The following is a 22210-nucleotide window of genomic DNA, read 5'->3' as shown; positions in this document are numbered from 1 at the left end:
CTGACCCCCGGCGCAGTCTGGCGCTACTGGCTTCAAGGAACCGGGCTTCCCAGTGACGTCATACCAGAAACTTCCGGTTCCCGCGTTTGGAGTTGCACTGTCACGTGCCGGGTCTTCCAGTGCTCGCTTGGCTCCTGCGGGCTTCTAATCGAGGGGCTGGTCCTCTGGGAGGACCGAGCAGGTGGGCTCTGCTGCTGGACCGGGTGGGTTGTGAGGGCCCCGGTGGCGCCGTGTATAAAGGCCTGTGTTTGAGGACTTGGATCATAGCTTTTGTGCTCCTTTCTCCTACTAAGCATACATTTGTTGAACAACTACTCTGTGCATAGTCTTGTAATTAGCTTAGTATGAGTTGAGTCTCTGCTCGCTAAAGCTTTACGAGACAGACCTATAAAGAAATATCTACTGTATAGGATAAGGTGCTGAGAGGGCCAAGACTAGGGTGAAATGAGTTGGGCCTAAAGGCAAGGGGATGCCCCCAAAACTCTGTAATCAAGATAAATAAATTTTACTGCAATTCTTTAAAAATCAAAATTAATGCAAAAAAAATCCATGCTTGACAAAATCTCACAATTTTAAACAAAGACAGGATCCATAACAGTGCCATGCTGAGTCATATTGGAGCCTGAGACCAAAGGAAAAATTAGTAATTCTGATCCTGTGACTTAAGTTAGCCAGATTGGGGAGAATATTTTGTAACAGGGCCTGATATGCAAAGACAAGAAAATGAAAAGAGCTTCTGATTGGGATGAAGCTGGAGAGTTAAGTTCCTCAAGGCATGAAACAGTCGTTTTCCTTACTCAAAACTATGCCAATTAGGATGGGCCCACAAGCCAAGGACTGAAAGAAGGTCCCAGAAAAACTGGATCCATATCATTGACCCTACACACTTTAGATAACTGAAGCCCAATGCCTTCTGATTTATTAATTATGAGATTGAGGAGGATATCATTTTTATAGCTTAGGATGTTTTACTTTGACTCCACAAAACAAATATTCTGTTTTGTAAGATGGTGACTATTATCTCTCTCAATATCAAAGTCCACAGAAGTTCTTTATTAGTGTCAGTAATGGATTTTAACTGATTTTTATTTAGAATCTTCAGCAGCCTTCATCCCTGTTCAAAGATCAAACTCCATAAAACCATCGAGTTTGTGCCTTATAACACAGGAGACAAGCAGAAGAGAATGAAAAGGCACTCAGCTAGCTGGTGTTGCCTAAGGAACTAGGTAAGAATTGAAATGCTCATGTCTAGCAGTTCTATTTAAAGAGTTCTTCATAACATTTGCCTTGATTTTACGGTGCTGGAAATAATAACCAGCATCAACTGAAAGTGTGTTCTGTTGTTTTAAACAGGTAATTCTTCAGACAGTTGTCATGGGTATTCGAGGACTGATGAGTTTTGTAGAAGATCACAGTAATGAGTTCTTCATTGATTTGAAGTTGCGAGACACAAAAATTATCATTGATGGCTATGCTCTCTTCCACCGGCTTTGCTTCAATTCAAACTTGGAGCTTCGGTATGGAGGGGACTATGATTCTTTTGCAGATGTTGTACAAAAATTCTTCGAATCACTGTTTGCTTGTAATATATGTCCATATGTTGTATTAGACGGAGGATGTGACATTTCAGATAAAAAGCTTACAACTTTAAAGGACCGAGCTAGAGAGAAGATCCAGATGGCCCATTCCCTTTCTGTTGGTGGGGGTGGATATGTCTGTCCCTTACTCATCCGGGAAGTATTCATACAGGTTTTGATCAAGCTGCACGTATGTTTTGTCCAGTGCTTTTCAGAAGCAGATCGGGACATTATGACACTGGCTAATCATTGGAATTGCCCCGTGTTATCATCAGATAGTGACTTTTGCATTTTTGACCTGAAATCTGGGTTTTGCCCATTGAATAGCTTTCAGTGGAGAAATATGAACACTCTTAAGGGCACACGAGAGCACTATATCCCTGTGAAATGCTTTTCCCTGGATGCGCTCTGCCATCACTTCAGCAGGATGAATAAAGCTCTACTACCTCTCTTTGCGGTGCTGTGTGGAAATGACCACATTAACCTGCCCATCATGGAGACATTCTTAAGTAAAGTACGTCTTCCTCTTGGAGGCGCCAGTTCTAAGGGGAGGAGACACCACCGAGTTCTGGGACTTCTGAATTGGTTGTCTCAATTTGCTAACCCCACTGAAGCACTAGATAACGTTCTCCAATATCTCCCCAAAAAGAATCGAGAAAATGTTAAGGAACTTCTCTGCTGTTCCATGGAAGAATACCAGCCATCCCAGGTGAAGCTGCAGGACTTCTTCCAGTATGGTGCTTACGCCTGTCCAGATGCCTTGAACCTGGCTTTACCGGAATGGGTACTGGTGGCTTTGGCCAAAGGTCAGCTATCTCCTTTCATCAGCGATGCTTTGGTGCTAAGACGGACCATTCTTCAGACACAGGTGGAAAACATGCAGCAACCAAGTGCCCACAGAATCTCTCTGCCCATCCGGCAAACTATCTATGGGCTGCTTCTGAATGCTTCTGCACATCTAGAAAACACGTCCTGGAATGCACTGCCTCTTCAGCGTCTAGCTTTCAGCGAAGTGGAAAGGATTCATAAAAATATCAAAACATCAATTGTTGATGCGGTAGAAGTGCCCAAGGATCATTCGGACTTAAGCACATTGACTGAGGTAAGTGTTTGTAATACTAAGGTAATTTTTGTAAAGCACTTTACGAAAATTTTACTTTACACATTATATTATCTCTCTTAGTATAACCATCTGAGGTTGGTTGCTATCTTGTCCCCATTTCATAGCTGAGAAAACTAGGACTCAAAGTAAGTAACTATGTCATACCCCAGCCAGAGAGTATCAGTACTAGGACTCAAACTAAGTAACTATGTCATACCCCAGCCAGAGAGTATGAGTGCTAGGACTCAAACCTCGATCTTTTTAGCTCCACATCTGCCATTTCCACTGTACTTCAGTAATATGTGTTGCCTTCACAGTTAGTACTACTACTCTGTTGATACTAGCTGCCAATAGAGTGGGGTTATGTAGCTAAAAAAAAGAAAAGGAAAAAATTCTGGACTGCAAAAAAAAAGTATGCCTATAGGCATTGATCATAGGCATAATTAATATCTCAGACTGCATCAGATTTCAATTAACAAGATTAATACTGATGCTTGGGTCTAATTTTTCATTTTTATTGATGAGGATTTTTTTTAGGCTTTATGTTTATGGCATCATCGTCATTTGCTTAGTTTGATACTGAAAACATGACTCTTAAGCCTATCTCAGTGTTGCTTAAACCTGAGTAACACGCAGACCAATCCCCTTTTCGAGGTAAAAAAAAAATTCTCATGGATCCCAGAGCTTACTTTGTTTTTTATAATACTACATAAATATATTAAAAATCACAAAGCTGTAAAACTGCTTATGTTAACACAATTAACTCTACAAATTAAATGCAGATAAATGGAACAATACTGATTGCAGTGCTCTGCGGGGGGTTTTTCTCAGCACTAAATACTCAGGCCACTCTTCTCAGGGGCATGGGACAGCAGCCATAGCGTCCCAGCAGCTGTGAATCGGGCTCTGCTTTTCTGTGGGAGTCCTTGCAGCTGTCTGCACCACTGGTTCTCCACTGGGGGTGATTTCGCCCCCTGGGGGATATTTGGCAATGTCTGGAGACACTTTTGATTGTCACTACCTGGGCAGTTGGTGGGGGTGGTATGTTGCTACTGGCATCTAGTGGGGAGAGGCCAAGGATACTGCTCAACATCTTAGAATGTGCAGGACAACGCCCCATAACAAAGAATTATCCAGCCCCAGATGTCCATAGCGTTGATCCCTGGCCTACACGGCTGACCAGGAACTAGCCTCTTTAGCCTCTCCATTAGTGACAGCTCAGCAGGAGCTAACATCCGTGCCCATATTCCTCTGCTTTATATGTCGACACCTGACACAGCATGACTTACCAAGCGGTGCCATGGCCGCACCCAGGATCCAAACTGGTGAACCCCAGGGCGCCAGAGTGGAACGTGCGAACTTAACTGTTGCACCACTGAGCCAGCCCCCTGATTTTTCCATTTTATAGCTGATGAGCATTTGGGTAGTTTGCAGTTGGGTTGTTACAAATCGGGCTATGAACATTCTAGTGTACATCATTTAGTTAAAATATGGACCCTTTTTTTTTTTTTTTTTGAGGAAGATTAGCCCTGTGCTAACTGCTGCCAATCCTGCTTTTTGCTGAGGAAGACTGGCCCTGAGCTAACATCTGTGCCCATCTTCCTCTACTTTATATGTAGGACGCCTACCACAGCATGGCTTGCCACGCAGTGCCTTGTCTGCACCCAGGATGTGAACTGGCAAACCCCGGGCTGCCAAAGCAGAACGTGCCCACTTAACCGCTGCGCCACCAGGCTGGCCCCTGGACCCATTTCTATTGCATATGTACCTAGGAGTGGAATTGCCGGGTCATGGGATATCCATGTGTTCAGCTTAGACGATATATTGCCAGATGGTCTTGCAAAGTAGTTTTGCCGGTATTCCCACCAGCAGATTATGAGAGTACCACTTACTTTACACCAGGGTCATACTTGGCATTTTCTACCCTTTTTAAAATTTTAGCTAATCTGATGGTTGTGGCATCATTTTAGCCAATTTAGTGGGTATTAATTTGTATTTCTCTGATGACTTATTTGAGCACATTTTCATGTATTCATTGGCCATTTGGATATTGTTATGTAGGTTTCTGTTCAAAGTCCTTTGCCCATTTTTCTGTTGGCTTTTTATTTGTGTTTAGATTCTTTGTCAAATAACATGTATCATGAATAGCCTCTCCCATTCTGTGGGCTGTCTTTTCACTCTAGTATGCTTTGATGAACAGAAGTTCTTAATAAAGTCTAATTTAAATTTTTATTATTTATGGTTATCACTTTTGTGACCTACTTAAGAAATTGCGTACTTCAGGGTCATGAAAATTGTTTTTGCTTTTCACATTTAGATCTGCAATCTACCCGAAATTGATTTTTTTGTGTATGATGTGATATGGGGATCAGAACACTTTTCCCCCACGTGAAAATCCAGTTGAGTGTACCATGCTGATTACATTCCTTGCTAAGTAAAGGTGACAAGTGTTCTCATCACTTACCTGTATTCAAAGTAGGGTGAAATTTCACTTCATTCTCTGTGCACTGATAGCATTGGCTTTCCCTTGACATAAACTAATCAATTCTGTCTTTAGCTCAGTGTTGTTAGCTCTAATGAGGCTATGATAACATTAAACAGTATCAGGAGCAAATGTGATTCCAAAGACAAATGCGCGTACAAGGATAGAAACTTTGTGATAGTATCTGTTCATTTGGTTTTTCTTTAACATGATGTGGTAAGAATACTTTGATTATCTGCTTTGTGCCAGCTGTTGTAATTGAAACTTTATATAATCTCTCATTTAATTCCCACAGTTAGCACATAGGGTGGGGTTTCCATTTTGGTTATGTTAGTTGCAGTGGACAGAGTGCCACTCAAGTTAACCAACGTGAGGTTAATCGTAAGGAGAGATGTAAGTGGATCATTCTTGGGGAGTAAGGCAGTGCCCAGACCAGCCTCTTTCTGGCAGTTTCTTCAGCAGGTTTGTGCTTTCCCTGCTCCTGGAGGGAAGGGAAAGGAGTTGTCACGTGGGATAAAACCTAATCAGATTTAAGGGCTGTGAGCAGACTAGTTCCCCTTTTGAAAGGGGCTAAGAACTGGTGGGTTCCATGAAACGTCTTGTGTAACTCATTATACTGCCCATTTTACAGATGATTAGACTGGTTGTAGAAAAGTTCAGAAACTTGTTCAAGGACACAGTTAGGGAGGAACAGAACATCTCTGAAGTCAAAGCCCAGACTCTGCTTTGTTCAGAAAAGTTATAACATGGCTAGAGAATGCCATAATTTAAGCATTATGTCAGAAAAGAATTCACGTGTTTTCTTAGCTTTACTTGGTGCATATCTCTACCAGTTTAGGAGATTATAAAGAATAGTTTTTGTTTTATTTTAAATTTAAGTAGTTAATGCTACTTCTCATAGGGGTGATTGATTATACTATAAAGCACTTTGTATATTTCTAATTTCAAAAATTTTACCACTGTATTCTTAAAACCAGTAATTATAAATCATTGTATTTAATGCTCTCATGCATTGATGAAACTATTTTGTCAATTATGATGTGTTTTACTTGAGGTTAACATCTCTATCCTCAGCTGTCAACATACTTATTGACTACTAACTAGGTGTTAGGTGCTAAGAAAGAAATCCTTTTCTGGCTGTGTGCAGACACTAGTAATACAACTGTTTTTTTTCTTTAAAGTTTGTTTGTAAAGTCTCCCTGAGGAGTCCTTTTTTTTCTTTTTTTTGAGGAAGATCATCCCTGAGCTAACATCTGCCACCAATCCTCCTCTTTTTTTGCTGAGGAAGACTGGCCCTGAGCTAACGTCCATGTCCATCTTCCTCTACTTTATATGTGGGATGCCTGCCACATGACAAGCAGTGTGTAGGTCCACACCCGGGACCTGAACCGGCAAACCCCGGGCTGCTGAAGTGGAACATGTGAACTTAACCGCTGTGCCACTGGGCCGGCCCCCAAGGGGTCCTTTTAATAGTCCTCATTTCCTTATCTGTAAAGTGTGTGACCTGCAAGGTTCGTTATGGTTCTTCAGTCCTAAGATTCATTAAGGTAAAATTACTTCAACAAGAAGCCCGAAGCTCTCATAGCTGTTTACTTCCTTTCATTTGAAGTGCGCTCTCTAAAGCATGGAGCAAAAGTGAGTATGGTGTATTTCTGTAAGCACGATACAGGTAGTCCTTAAATGTGCCTAGCTCTTTTGAATATGCTTCTGACCTACAAGTAGCCACCCTGGGACAATTGCTGTGTGGGAGAACACAAAGACAGTCGAACCATTCAAGGGGTGGGACATGAGACAGGACCCAAACAAGCAGAAGGAGGTATGATATGCTGCAAAGGGCGCATGTAATCTGTTTGCCTTCTTCTGGAGGTGATCAGTAATGGCATCATGGAGAAGGTGGGGCCTAAACATTCACTGGCAAGTAAGGGTAGGGTTAAGTATAGATCTTTGTGTCCCAAAGCAGAATAATTAAAATGCAGATTCCTGAGGCAAGCCCATGGCTGGGTGGCTGAAATCCTCTGGGGTTTGTGGGTTCAGATCCCACATGTGGACCTACTCCACTCATCAGCTATGCTGTGGAGGCATCCCACATACAAAGTAGGGAAAGACTGGCACAGATGTTAGCTCAGGGCTAATCTTCCTCAACCAAAAAAGAAGAAAAGAGAGAAAAGAGGAGGACTCAGGGTGAATCTCCCTCAAAAAAATAAATAAATAATGCAGATTCCTGGGCTCCCCTTGGATTTACTGAATCAAAATTTAGGGGGTGGGGCCCGAGGACTGAATTTTTAACAAGCTTCCCAAGTGACCTGTGCACTGAAGATGCTCACCAGCCTGCGTGGAGGATGGAATGACATGAGCAAGGGCTGTGTAGTGGTAGACAATACATCCGTTCAGTCAACCATATTTATTAAGTGTCTTATCAATGTTCTAAATGCTTTGAGTGTGGCTGATGTTTTTCCACAGGAAGATAAGAAACTGACACAGCAGTTTCATTTGCATTAAAGACGCTTCCTACTAGGAAAAAAAAAAAGGACGTTCCCCAAAGTAACTCACAGGGTATTTGGCATGTATTTTCAGCTCTCCTTGGCTAGAAGGCAGATACTTCTGTTAGAAACACTGAAGGTGAAGCAGGCCGTTCTGGACCCAATCCCTCCTTCACTGAAGCTGCCCATTGCTGTCAGTTGCTACTGGTTGCAGCACACAGAGGCCAAGGCAAAGCTACATCATCTACAGGCCTTACTGCTGGGGATGCTGATGGGGCCCTTGCATGCCATAATCCACAGCCCTGGTAGGTATCTAGAAATTCCAGGAGTATATTTTTGCATGTTACTTGCATATAATCAAAAGTTTAAACAAACAAAAAATATTCTTGGATTATATACTCCCATCAGTTATATCAGAACTTTGAACAGGAAGCACCAAAATGTCATTCATTCACTGATAAATATTTGTGAGCACTTCTGTGTGCCAGGCTCGGTGCTGAGGGGCTGACTCCAAGGGCAGAGCAGTGAAGATGTACTGACACCACCTCATCCCACCTGCGCCGTGGCACCCGACGCTTTAATCTAGGAAGTGTGACTGTGCCATGTGCCAGCTGCATTTTGTATTCCATGTTCCCCATCCCTGTCCCTGTCATCAATACAGCAGCTACATCATCATTAGAAAGTTATTTAAAATTGCCCACTGGTGAAATTTCTGAGTACCATATAACTACAGTAAACGTGTTTGTGCTGTCTTTTTACTTTCCTTTTTCTCTACCATAAGTTTCAATTAGTATGTAAGTAGAGATGATAGAAATAGGAACTTTTCTTTCTAGAGAAATATACTTTGAGGCAGTTTCATCTGCATTTAAATATCAGGTGAAATAAATGTTCATGCACTGGAGCACTTCAATTCTGCAATGGAATTATTCTCTTTAAAAGATCATGAATGCTATAATACTTTATGTGAACATGTATAATAGTTATCACACTCTAGAACAGTACTATCAATTATGATAGCTACCAGCCACATGTGGCTATTTAAATTCAGCTTCGCAATGACACTATAGCCACATTTCAAGTGCTCAGTAGCCACATATGGCTGGAAGCTACTGTACTGGACAGTGCAGATACAGAACATTTCCATCACTGTAGAAAGTTCTATTGGGTAATGCTACTCTGGAGTTTACTTTGTAAAATAAGTTAAATGAAAGAATGAACCAGCATAAACTTCCAGCCACCCCAAGTGTGAGAGCAGCTGTCAGAGGGACTGTTGTTATATGACAGCCACCTTAATGCAGAACAAATAAGTTAAAGCCTACTACTGGTTAAGATACAAGTTTAGGGTATTTCCTCTCATTGAATAATAAACATAGTTTAAGAAATTCTCAGAGCACAAGCCTATTAAGTTTCTACCTGAGTCCAACAGAAGGGGCATGTCAAGGGTCTGTTTCTTTTCTTTTAGGAATTGTGGACCCCGCACCCAGGCAGGCTCAGTGCCTTGCTGCTCGCTAATTGGTAAAAGGTGGGCCTGCTTTTTATTACTTTTGAGTTGGTCCAGATGTCATTTTGCGCTCCTGCTCAAACAAACCTGCAGAAGCTTGTAGCTGAACACACATCGCATCCTTTGTTTCCTAGGGTTCTTGCTTCTTGCCCCTTATCCTCTACTGTGTGAAGTTGATGGTTTGCCACATTCTCTATGAGTCATACTTTTGATTTCTTCCCATAAAACACAAATTAAAATGTGCTTTGAACACAGAGGCTGTTTCTGTAAGTGCACTATCGCATGAAAGGAAGGTTAGTGAAAGAGAACAGTAAAGAGAATGATATTTAATAGTAATTTGTATTTTCCATAGAGACAGATTTAGGGTTTGGAGAGTTCAGATGCAGATGTGTTTAAAGTCAGGTAGCAGAAACTGGAAGAGATATTATTTTAAGGAAAAAAATAATTTGGAGTTGAATAAAGTTAGGTTGTCATTAAAAGGCATTTCAGTATAAATATTTCAATTTATACAGCAAGGCTTTTACAGTGACGTTAAAATAGTAAAGAGCCAGAAGAGAAAAGCATTTTGTTATTTAAACTAATTTTTTCCTATGGAATTTGAAGTTTTATATATGGAGAAAATTACAAGCAGATACAATGTCTTTGAAAATACTGCCCTTGGGTTGTTTCTTTATCTAGATAAGGAAGATCTGCGGGAGGATGGTGCTAAGATGTTGTACGAAGAGTTCCAAAGAGTGAAGGAGCAGACGAGGCCAGGAACGAGACTGGATTTAGACACAGCTCACATCTTCTCTCAGTGGCAGTGCTGTCTGCAGATGGGGGTGTATCTCAACCAGCTGCTGTCCACGCCTCTCCCAGAGCCAGACCTAACTCGGTAAGCACCAAGGGAAACTAGTTCAGAAGGCTGCACACAGAAGTAAAAACTTTATTTATATTTAAAGCAAAGAAGTTATTTTCAAAAATTAATTTTAGTATAATTTGTCTTAGATCACTACTATACTTGAAGAGCTGGAAACAAGGAAAAATATTATTTTCATATTCCCAAAGAAAGTTTCTGTGATTAGACCAAATGTTAAAAAATCAGTTCCTTTAAAGTAAAAGTAAAAAAAGAGGCAGTTGTTGGTGGGATATAACTTACTCATTCCCTCATTTCTTTCAGGTCTTTGTTCAAATATTACTTTATAAGGGCTGTTTCTGATCACCGTACTGAAATATTCCTCTCTACTTCCAGTCACTCTAGTTCTGTTACTCTTTGGTATTTTTGTAAGTGCATTTCTTACCACTGGCGTATTGTTCACTCATTCATTCAAATATTTATTAAATGCCTACTTTGTGCTAGGGTATAGTGAACAAAACAGTAAGAAAAAAAATCTCTGCTGTCTTGGAGTTTTTATTCTAGTGAGATGACTATTAGATGCTTAAGTGAACTTTATCTAGAGTTTTTGTTTTGCCAGGCAAGTATGAAAAAGGGAGAGGTAGCCTGTATGCCAGGAAGTGATTGTGTTTGACTATGGCATTTAAGCTGAATAAAAACGAAAGGACCGCAGTAGGGTGTAGGCCAGTGAAAAAGTGGTAGGATCAATGGATTGGACATCCCGGTGATTGTCCATCCATCCAGGAGGTACGAGAGAAAGATAAAAGGGAGATGGTTAGAAAATGGAGCTGAGATTGTATATGTGCATTCTCTCTCTCCACTTGAATGGAAGCTCTGTGAGGACAGCGACTTGTCTACTGTTGTAGCCCCAGCGCCTAGCATACAATAAGTACTGAAATATTTGTCAAATGAATGAGTGATATATAGAGGCATACAAAATATGCTGGTGTGACTTCCAAAATTTCCAGGTGAAAAGGTTCCTAGCAGTAAATAGTATTGTTAATACATCTCTGGGCCTCATATCTGAGCTAACCGAAGAAGCCTCTACCAAATAAGACTAATTGGCCTTTGACCTATGGATTCTTTATTCCTTTTCTTTAATAGTTTAGGTCATTCTTGACAGGATCCTCTCTACTTACCATAAATCCCTTTAAAACAAAACAGGAAAAACAAGACAAAACAGTTCTCATAATAATGATTTCAAGAGAAGGATTGTTCTTGCACCTCAGCATTTACCAAGGCTTTTTAAATGGTGATCTTCCACTAATTATATGATGGTCCTATATCAATTGCTAAGGCACCAGTCGATCAACTCTGGCAGTAAGTTATATATTAAATTTGTGGCTTCCAGTAAATCCCATCTTATGTTTTTGAAGTAGGTTTTTAGTCCAGGTGAATGAATGACCTTGGAAACAATGCCATTAAATTTTCTCATATTTCAACAGACTGCCTGTTTGGTTCATCAAAGGAATTTTTAATTGCTTTTCTTTGAAGTATTAAGAGGCCTGCTCAACTTCAGGCTAATTGCAGAACCAGCAAGCACCTCTCATTTAATTTGTTGATAAAAAGTTTTTAAATACTGCCAGCCAAGAAGAAGTAATCTTTGTAATAACAACTCAGTTCCTTCCTTCAGGGAACAGATTCTTCTTAAGTAATTTTAATAACAGTTTTATAGAAGCAAGAAGAGCACTCAGTGTTTAGAGGCATTTGTTGGAGCCACGTCAATGATAGTGTCCCAGTGCACCAAACCTGTGCTTTAACAACACCCTTTTCTCTCCTATTGAGCAGGTTGTACAGTGGAAGCCTGGTGCATGGATTAAGCCGACAACTGCTAACAACAACCTCTGCAGAAAGTCTCCTGAGCATGTGTCCTGAGGCAAAGCAACTTTATGACCATCTGTTCAATGCCACGAGGTCACATGCCCCTGCTGAATTATTCCTACCAAAGGGTAAATCAAACCCCCAAAAAAAGAGGCAAAAGAAACGCGGTACCAGCTGGTCAAAGAACAGACTGGGAGCCACCTCAGACACTAGATGTTGGTATGAGGGAAGCAATCGGTTTGAGCTGTTAATGGTTGAAAACTTGGAGGAACATATTGAGACCTCAGAGTTTGAATAAACTCAGTCTGTAACCAGATGTCTAATTCTTACTTAAAATTTTTCTGTCACCTCCCTTGAAATGATTAACTTTTTTCTTTAGAACTAACCTGTTAGGAGATAAACATTGCAATAGGTAACCTTTGAATTCCAAGTTATTTTGTATTTTGCTTTTAATAAATACAACCTGATTTGAGAAACTTCTGTATTTCTTAAACACATTTGAAAGCATGTTTGTACTTCTTGTTCCATTTCAGTAAGTTAATAATAATAGTCTAAAACCTTTAAATTGCAGCAACTCATCCAGCTATGTTTTCAAAAGAACAGAAGTCCTACTTCAATTATTTCCTATAAGCAGAAGCTGGGTTATTATTTCAAAAACAATTTTTTTACAACTGTTTCCTCTTCATCCTTTATCATGAAAGGTCTGGGCCTTAGAAGATAGTAGTAAAGATGCAGACAGAAAACTATAATACCTTTGAGAACTCAGTAAATGAGACTGGCAGGGTTGATGTGCACTTTAGATATGCTGCAGGTTTTAAAGCATAAATTGAAACTCTAATGCCCCAACAAAATAAGAAACAGCATCCTGAGCTGCTAGATCTAGAGGAGAAGGAAAAACTAAGAAGAAATTAAAATATTAGAGATATTTGCAGCAATAGCAGAATCTAGGCCATTTTTTTTATACTGCAGGTTTTGACCCATTTATGGGATGTGAGATTAGTGAGTCATAACCAGCAGTTTTTAAAAGGAAAATATCAGATACGCATATATTTTAGATCTTTGTGCAAAATGAACTTCTTACTGTGGATTGCAGTCAAAAGACTATGAAAGGCACTGCTCTGGAACACACTAGAGGCTGCTAAAATTATAAATACCAAGAGAATTGTGAAGGTGCTGGCCAGTTCCAAATAAAGAAGTTAAAAATAAAAAAGAAAGTGGAATGAATATATTTGGGTAAGATCTGAAAGCATATTCTGACCTTCATTTTATTTGTAATCATACAAACTGTGTTCTTCCTTTCTTCTCTACTCCCTCACTAGTGTATTCCACCAGTGATAACCCTAAACGTGGTTTTAAGCTGCCATTTTGACCAGGGCTATGTTCAGTTCCTAACATCTGGTATACAATTCTCTCCACTTTCCTAGAAGTACCATACTCTTAGAGGAGTAAGCCCAGCTTTGGCCAGTGCTAAATACACACCTCCCAAGTGTTGACTAGCTTTAGCCATTTACAAAAGGTGAAAACACAATCTCATTTGCTCCAAAAGTTTTCAACCTTAAAGACTGCCTTCTGTTTCAAATAAGAGTTCCTGAAATAAGGAAATTTTTGTTTATTATTTTAGGAGGAATGAATGGGGCCCTGTAGTAAGGTTGTTTTTATGTCCCTAAAGAGATGGTTATTCTCAGAAGAATCAAGAAAAGAGCAGTCATATGCATCTATTTTTGAGAAGATAGGTATCTTTCAAGCAAATGGGGACTACAAGCACATAAGACCTTTGTTTTATCAAAATTCTCTTTTCTTTGATTCCTGGAGTTAGGGGCCAATCTGGAAATTATACCAATATGAGTGTCCTATTTCCTGGCTCATCATCAACACTGCTTTTTAAAATCACCAACCTTACACGAAAAACCATTCATTCCCACTTCCTCTTGGGCAAATAACTGGTTTGACAGGCACCAAACTGAAAAGTGTATGGGCTACAGAGTTTAATTAAAAGTCAACTGAATTTTATCATTCATCTTTTTCTTTCATTAAAAGGAGTTTTTCAAGCAAAGTAGCCCTCCCTTCAGTAGACGTAACAAGTCGGGTTCCCTTCTCTAGCCATTGCAATCAGGGCCATTCACTTGAAATTACCCAGCCCTGCAGTAAAGGAGTTAAAATCTCATAATGTCCATTAACTTATACTCTCTGTGAGAATTCAGGAAAGTTACCTACCCCGGGATATATCTTCTGTATGTATTAAATGAGAGGTCACAAGCCCTCCACGAGGTATCTGAAGGGGTTTACCAAAGAAATATGACACAGCACCTGACCCTCAAGTTAAACTTGTGTAAGGTGCTTGGGAGACACCACACAATGAATTAAGTGAACAATTCATGAAGTAATCTGTCAGGTGCAAAATGGCGCAGTGCAGACTGAATGTTACAGTAAGAAGACAGTAATTACTAGGATGGTTTTTTTGTTGTTAGTGCCATCAAACTGATTCCGACTCCTAGCGACCCTGTGGACAGCAGAGTGGAACCCTGCGTGGTCTTTTTGCACCATCCTCTCCCCTTCCAGCACTGTACCAGACATGCTCCACTGCTTTTCATAGGGTTTTCATGGACGATCTTTTCAGAAATTGGCAGCCAGGTCCTTCTTCCTAGTCTGTCTAGTCTGGAAGCTCTGCTGAAACCTGCCTACCAAGGCTGAGCCTGCTGGTATGTGAAAAACTAGTGGCATAGCTTTCAGCATCACAGCAACATGCAGCCACCCAGTATGACAACCAACAGACGGGTGGTATGATTCCTGACCAGGCAACAACCGCAGGCTACAACAGTGAGAGCACTGAATCTTAACCACTAGACCACCAGGGCTGGCTTCTCCAGGATGAGGAGAGGTTAAATCAGAGGATTCTCAGATCTGGCTTTTGAGCTTGGCTGTAAGAGACAGGGATGTAATTCAGATGAGGTAGAGGAGGCAGTGGAAGCACCTGTGTAGAAGCAGAATGCAGTATGTCCTGTATTCCTTTTGGAAAAACTGTTTCCTATGTTTTCAATCAAGTCTTTAGGTCTTCCTCTTTCTGATTCAGTTCTAGCTAATGAAATCTCACCTGAGGCTTTGGAATATGTTTTTAATTAGCAGTTTAAGTAACAAAAGGAACTCTGGATAGCAAAGATGAATAAATTTTAGGAATAAAATTGGAGAGAGAAAAACACTATAATGTAATTAGGATCTGTGTTTAGTTGTAATTAAATTATACTTGAAATTTATTTGTACAAGCCATTTTTGAGATACCTGGACTTATAAAGTTTAATATATATCCTGTAAATACAAACTCTAAAGGCCTTTTACAATAATTGATAGGACAAAAAAGAATTCACATTAACTTTAGTATTTGAATTTGGATTTCTAATTCAAATTAGTAACAATTTTAAAAGATAAAGACTTGTATGGCTAGAAAAGTCTTAGAATTATTTTTTCCTCCCTTGTGCATAAAATAAATGAATCAATGACTATGCCTCGGTTACCCTATCTATAAAATGAGGATCAGAATAGTTCAAATTGTTGTCTAAGAATAAAATGACATACACTTTTAAGTTACTTAGCACAGTGTCTGGCACTAAAAACATGCAATAAATGATAGCCATTATTGGTTTGTTACATCCACACATGGAAACCAAGAACAAAGCAAAGGATCTGGGAAGAAGTGAGAAGATGCTGAGCAGAAAGATCACGGCACCAGGAGACCAGCGATGGCCAGAGCTAATGGCAGAACTTTGCAGAAGCAAAGGAGGTCAACACTATCAACTGTGACTAAGATGACAAGGGAAGGATGTGAGACTATTAAAGCAACTGCACCAGAGCTGTCAGGCTGAAGCCACCCCAGAAAGAGGGGAGAAATGCCAGAATGTGAACAGGCAGCCAGACTCAATCTCAGAAAATAATGAAAAAAGACCAGAAGGAACTATTCGTATGTGAGTACTTGTGCCCCTCCTGCCCACTTTTCTTGTCATCAAGGAATTTTTTGCAGAGTTTTAAAACCCAATTTGAAAGAGCCCTGGATGTGTTTAAAGACAGGTAAAAATTAAGAGCAGATATTACCCACTTTCTGGAAATTTCCTCTTCCTGCAACTGCCAGAGTTATATCCTGGTCCTAGTCCATAACCCTAAGGAGGCCAAACCTAGCTGTTCCCCTTAGTGACATTTCCAGAGTTCACTGGGTGCCGCTCTCCAGCATGTACTACTTGGCTGGCTGGTACACGATGAACCCAGACCAGAACCTGGAAAGCAGTCGCCCCCAAGACCAGAAGAAATAATTTCACTTTCGTAAAAGGACAAACTCTCACTAGCACCTAACTCCAAACATAGCAACCTTGTATTTTTAGTGAGGTGGATGTGGGATAGTTGGTATTTATCTCGTAATGTCTTTCGTTGATACATTTCAGTCAAGACAGCTGAAAATCATTCTGCACCTTGTACCAATTTGAAATTAAATACTATTTATTTTGGACACATGTATTAAAAAGATGCCTCCCTACTTTCAGCAACAGCCTTCTGAGGCATACAGGATAAATTGCTTTGGCATTTCTTTCCAGGTCTGAATGACGCTAAAATTCAAGCCCATCCAACATTAAAAATTCTAAGATGAGAACCTCATGCTGAGGAAGGGAGTGTTAAAATTCAAAGGCATGACATGTACCAGTCTGTTAAAATGGGAGAGAGAGATGAATGAGGTAATATATGGAAAAGTGTTTCCAGTTAGTTTCACTGGATTCAGTTTTCAGGGAGAGAAATCAAATTTCACATGAACATGTTGCAATGCACACGCAATCACTTTTATTCCTAACTAGTCTTGATAACATTTTAGGTATCTGGTTAAAATAGCTATAGCTTTCTCTCAATATTTATATATTTATGTATACATAATATTTTAAGAAACAATTTTCCCATTACCACTTTGGAGACACTTGGAGATTTCTGTGTACAGTATAACCTATTGTTATCAGGATCAGAGAACACCTAGGAATGTTTTTGCAAAAAAAGAAAAAAAGCTGATTGGAATGTATCAATGTCAGATTTTTGATAATTTATACGACTGAATCATTTGACTCTGAAAAGCTTATGCCACCACGTGAGCTAGCATACAAGATTAGGAAAACTTTTCCAGTTTGTTTTTACATATGATTAGCACTTTTTGGAGGATTAACTGCGGTGCTGGTTCTTCTTGAAAAACTGCCACGTGTTTGTCAATGTATTACTCTCACCGTATCTGTCTAGTTCATGTGTGTTACACATTATGGGGGAATAAATCAAAAGATGTTTACAGGAAAAACAGTCTGCTTTGCACAGTGTCTCAATGCTCGCTATCCTGGATACAGCGCAATTAACTATATTTCATGATAGAGAAGAGGATATGTGGAGTAATCTACTTGTTAACGGTGAACTTGCTCAGATGTGGAAACTTTTTTTTTGAGTAAATACATTAACGTTACTTTGAAAAACTGGGAGTTTGTAAATATACCAATGAAAACTGCTGCAAATTATTGCTAAAATTGCTACAGTAATACAGCATTTTTATGCCTTCATTAAAATACAGAACTCTGTTTTCAGATTCCCTCTTCAGTTGTCATTCATTTGTGTAGGGTGGGGTGTAGTCGGGAAGTGGGGGGACCAGGGGTTTTGTTGTGGATATTTTAAGTTAGACATACCTTTCAGGCGCTTAAGTAGAGACGTCTGCTAGGCAGCTGGATATACGTCTGAAGCCTAGGTTAAAGTCTTTGGGTGATGAGATTATGAGATGTTTTCCTCCTCTACGCCTCTATTTATGAGTATCTCCAAGGAGTATGTTGTACTATTATAATCAGAGAAATGTTTGTAAAGGTTGAAGCCTCTAAGAAGGATGGCATTAAGAGAGCAAACTTCTGATGTTCCCTTGTCTTGCGCCAAGAAACGATGACAAACAAGTAAAAATGGTGGACAGGGAGTCTGGTATCAAATTCCAGGAATGGTGACATCGACAAACCCAAGTTCCCAATCACAAAGTACAGCAGCCCTTCAGAAACCTCCCAGATCTATGCAAGTTGTTTCTTTAAAGACAAACTAAAGAAATTGACACTATTACGATAACCATAAACTGTTTTGTAAAATAATAAGTCAGATGGCCAAGGGTGGACTTTAAGAGGAATTCACGAAGAAATATTGTCATAACTTTACCTAAGAAATGTGGTAAATAGGATGCAAAGATGTTTTGGTTTAGAATGTTCTGTTCTGAGAAAATGAGTTAGAGTGTATTTTTCCCTAAGACTGGGCTGACAGGATATTTTGGTTTCTACTATTACTAAACTTTGTCTTCCCTAAGCAAGAAAATATACTTTAGCCTTCTCAAATTAAACCTGTTTCTGTGTTTGTGTTAGGAGGAAAGAGCCAATGAGAGGGAAGCCTCCACTTCACTTGTACATCCAACTCTACAATAAAAGCTTACATGAGTGGGGGTGTGTGTGTGTGTCTGTGTGTGTGTGTGTCTGTGTGATGAGAAGCACAATTCAGATGGAACAACAGATCAGGACACTCCACCCATTATATGAACAAGGAGCCTTGGTGATGAGGTGGGACTGATAACAGCTGGCATATCCTCCCTATTGATGATGTTCTGAGAACAGACTGAGATTCTTTCTCCACATAGGAGCCTTGGTGGAGACTCAGAGTAGTCACTGACATCAAATCTAGTATCAAGTGTATCCATCCCAGAAAGAACATCCTGTTGGGAATTGGAAGGTAGAGAAAATTGATTCCACTCTCTTTCTGGTCCACTGAATGCAATGCACAGACTTATTTTCCTCTTTTTGAATACCTATATGAGTAGGCAACCTTTTCCTGTAAAGGCCAGAAAGTAAGTATTTTAGGTTTAGTAGGCTCTATATGGTCTCTGTTGTAACTACTCACCTCTACTGTTGTAGCATGAAAGCAGTGATAAATAATACGTAAATGAATGTGCATAGCTGTATTCCAACAAAACTTTATGTACAAATCCAGCAGCAGATGGATTTGGCCTGCAGGCCATAGTGTGTCCACCCCAAAACTAAATCAGTAGTCCCATGAGGGTCAGTTAAGGAATTATTAAAATAAACTGTTTCCCTAACTCGTAACACCTTTAGTTAATTCATGGGCCACCCAGACCTGCTCCATGTAGAAAGATACTTATAAATTCTAATGCAATCCTATTATGCAGCCATATGGATCAATATGAGAAAAGAACATGAAAATGTACTCATTTATAACTCCTTAGAAATTAATCTAATAATGCTTAAATGTAAAGTTTGTCTTGTTTTTCTTATCAAGCATACATTTTCTACAATCATTTGGGTGGGGCCTGCTATATATTGTCCCAAGGATACTTTGTAAGACTCACGTAAGTTTTTTCTTTTTATCCTTTTAAGATGCAGACTTGAAAAAGAGCAAATGGTCAAGGCATTACAGTATTTTCTTTATGACCATAAGATGGCACCAAACTGTTACTTCTCAATTAACGGGCATTTCAGTATACTTACCATATGGAAGGCCTTGATAGAAAATTGCTTTTAATATAGTTTACTGGATTGGTATTTAAAAAAAAAGCAGAGTTTGTTTTGACTTCAAAAGTTGGAAATACTCAGAACCCAAAAATGGACCTCTAGGCTCATGCAGAACAATTTGACCAATTTCCCCGCACTGTGTGCTGTTAATACTGAGGGACGTGGTTTCCACTCAGAAAGTTACTAAGTGGAAAGATGCAATTATTGCTGAAGAAATAAAGGTGATGGGGCAACCTTGATTTAGATATGAAAAGCAGTTCTGCCAGGCGTAAGAGCAACGGGGCCACCACAGAAATGTGGGCCTTTGCCAGGATATTTGTCAATTTGGCTAGACTTGAGCAAAAAGGGATAGGAATGGCAAAGTCAGGTGTATACAGTGACCTGTGCATTAAACACTGTCTACCTGGAGCAGCTGTACAAATACACACAGTTACTACACTCAGGTGTACACAGGAACATTGGCAGGTTTAGATCAGAAAAGAATTTATAAGGATCAAAACTAACGGCTCAAATATTTTTCATTTTCCTCCTCAAATTTAACCACTTAAATTTATTTTGAATGAAAAGTTTCTATCAAATTTCTGTCTAGCTATCACTGAAGTGACTTGGACTTACATTTTGTAATGCTTTCTAAAAGATAAAATCCCACAATTTCATGCCCAAACTTATGGCTGCATTTATTCTTAATAGTATTTAAAAGAAACCATATAACACACACACACACCCCCCACCCACATATCTTTAGAGCAATCTGAAAAGGCCATCCTGGTTGGCTCTTCACCTGGGCTTTGAAGAACAGGTAAAAATTCTGATTCTCAAAATTGAGGCAGAGAAACAAGGATTTCAATTTGAAATACTGTCCAAAAAGACTGGTAAGTAGATTGTTGTTGGACCATTGTGTGGAATGTGAAGCTAGAAAGATCCAAGGAAGAATTATGAGTAAAATGGAAAAGGAAAGAGAAGAAATTAACATTTTCTACTTTCCTGCCATAAATTGCTTGTTTGAAGTAGCTATTTTCTAATGTTACTGCTATTCACTTATTGGGTTTCAATACACAGCAAATCTCAGTCTAAGCCATGCAGTTCTTTGCTATATATATTCTCTCACCTCTTAAGAGTGTCTTACTGCAAATATCAAAAAGATCTGCTACCAATAATTCAGATTAGTGTTTATCAGGTGGTAATCTTAATAACAGAATCACTTTGACAGCTCTATAACACAGGAGGCTGAAATGTTATCTTTTCTCCCTATATTTTGAATTTATATAACTGTTGCTATTTCTTAATAACTAAAGAAACTACTTTTAAAAAAATACCTATTCTGTCAAAGCTAAGTTTACAGTCATTTATTGCTTTAGTTTTAGCCAAAAAAAAAAATTGATGCTTATAACAAGAAATTATTTTCCTACTACATTACAATTAGTCAGCCATGGCTTTAAATCATTCTGTGCTAGAAACCTCATCTAACATGCCCACTGGGAAGTCTAAAGGACACCACAAACTTCACATTTCAGATTGATGTGTGTCCCACTATAGACTGCTAAGCTTTGGTAATTCTCCCAATAGCTCTACCATCCAAGGCAGAAAGCCAGAAACTAATTGGGTTATCTTCCACGTTTTCCTTTTCTTCTCTCTGGTCATGTCAATGCTCTCTCTTAGAAGACAGAAATTGCGTGCCTTTCTCTGCACATTGACTACCACAGCTCAGTTAGTCCCTCTACCCTTTAAGCTTCTACACCTCTCTAATCAGTCTCCCTGTCTTTACAATCCACCCTCTGTGTTTCCATCAGCATGTTCAACACAAACATTCAAACTCACATCACACTCTTGAAACACTCCAGCATGCTACAAGTCAAATTTGCCTTCACCCCTAGGCTCCTGCCTATCTGTCCAACCCCTCACATTATGTACCTTCTGCCTTAACAGCCCAAAACTCCATGTGGTTTTCATCTGTCCTTCCAGCCCCCACCAACACCTCTGCAGAGGCTGTGCTGTTTGGTTACAATGTCCTGCTGCTTCTCAGCTGGAGATTTCCAACTTAAGGCTTGATTCAGATGCCACTAGTTCTAGGAAATTTCTTTGACAACCTCTTCTCATGAAGTTATTCTCTCCTTTGGCTACTGGAGCATTTGGGGTAGCATTTATTACTATACCAGATGCATTTCACATTGGTCTCCAGAGTTAAGACTGAGAACTTCCCAAAGCCAGGATACTACTTCTTATTTCTTTATCAATCTAAACCTACAACAATGTTTGCACACTGTCATATCTACATTAATATCAAGGACTGGTTAACTATTATCCATTACTAACAACAACCAACCCCGAAAACCAAAACTCAAAATAAGGTTGGCCAACAAGAGTCAAGTCATGCCAAGTGCTAACTGGGCTCAACAAAGCTGAATTATCAGAATGATCGGTTTGTCCAGTGACATACCAGTTAGGATTAATATTTATCCACACTATGTTTTATTATGCAAATCAGCTGATTGGATTGTAGCTTAGTCTAAAAAGGCATTTCAAAGATTTCCAAATGCCAACATCAAGGGAAATTTCCAGTAAAATATGTGCTGGATTCACTTTAATGAACATCTATTTTTAAAATAAATGTGCAATGATCACTACTAACTTTCATGAAACAGCTTGTTAACAGTTAGATCCTCTGCTAACCCTGTCCATGAGCTCTTGAAGGGCAAGGATGCCATCACCTTTCTATTCCGAGCACACTCCAGCTACTAAATAAAGGTTTACTGAATTGACAATCAAGTCATCTTAAGTTTTTGGGTGAGTCATATGTGGAAGTAAAATGCACATGAATTG

At 39.5% G+C, this 22210-nt stretch overlaps 2 protein-coding genes across 12 annotated transcripts in view; one reads left to right on the top strand and one right to left on the bottom strand.

The window, feature by feature from the left end:
- The first annotated feature begins 15 nt into the window (after positions 1–15).
- On the top strand, positions 16–12308 carry ASTE1 (asteroid homolog 1). 3 transcript variants are annotated; one of them, XM_014828484.3, is made up of 6 exons: positions 16–181; positions 1094–1226; positions 1354–2679; positions 7736–7946; positions 9104–9163; positions 9821–9955. In XM_014828484.3, exons 3-5 carry the CDS (start codon positions 1375–1377, stop codon positions 9151–9153), a joined length of 1566 nt encoding a protein of 521 aa, XP_014683970.2. In that variant the 5' UTR covers positions 16–181; positions 1094–1226; positions 1354–1374; the 3' UTR covers positions 9154–9163; positions 9821–9955. The 3 variants fall into 3 exon arrangements, 2 of the variants coding, with proteins under 2 accessions (XP_014683970.2, XP_044610698.1); XR_011496517.1 differs by lacking the exons at positions 7736–7946; positions 9104–9163 and adding an exon at positions 11805–12308 and having other exon boundaries at positions 9821–10016; XM_044754763.2 differs by lacking the exons at positions 7736–7946; positions 9104–9163; positions 9821–9955 and adding an exon at positions 4299–4909.
- The window catches only part of ATP2C1 (ATPase secretory pathway Ca2+ transporting 1), a 146900-nt gene continuing 134142 nt past the window's right edge, over positions 9453–22210 (bottom strand). For 5 of the 9 annotated variants that reach the window (XM_044754759.2, XM_070493154.1, XM_070493155.1 and 2 more), the window contains one exon: positions 9453–10008. In XM_044754759.2, the coding sequence (XP_044610694.1) occupies positions 9913–10008 (96 nt within the window). In that variant the 3' untranslated portion in view covers positions 9453–9912. Of the gene's footprint in view, positions 10047–22210 lie in introns of all 9 variants that reach the window. The other 4 variants (XM_070493151.1, XM_070493156.1, XM_070493152.1 and 1 more) reach the window with 1 other exon arrangement.

The sequence above is a fragment of the Equus asinus genome, chromosome 21, assembly GCF_041296235.1.
Source record: "Equus asinus isolate D_3611 breed Donkey chromosome 21, EquAss-T2T_v2, whole genome shotgun sequence".
Classification (NCBI taxonomy): domain Eukaryota; kingdom Metazoa; phylum Chordata; class Mammalia; order Perissodactyla; family Equidae; genus Equus; species Equus asinus.
Note: the sequence above shows the minus strand (reverse complement) of the source record. Positions and strands in the feature narration are given on the sequence as shown.

Coding starts and splice junctions, on each gene's coding strand:
- ASTE1 (XM_014828484.3), top strand. CDS start 1,375: ATGGGTATTCGAGGACTGATGAGTTTTGTAGAAGATCACAGTAATGAG. Junction 2,680..7,735: donor ACTTAAGCACATTGACTGAG/GTAAGTGTTTGT, acceptor ATGTATTTTCAG/CTCTCCTTGGCTAGAAGGCA. Junction 7,947..9,103: donor TGCCATAATCCACAGCCCTG/GTAGGTATCTAG, acceptor CTTTTCTTTTAG/GAATTGTGGACCCCGCACCC.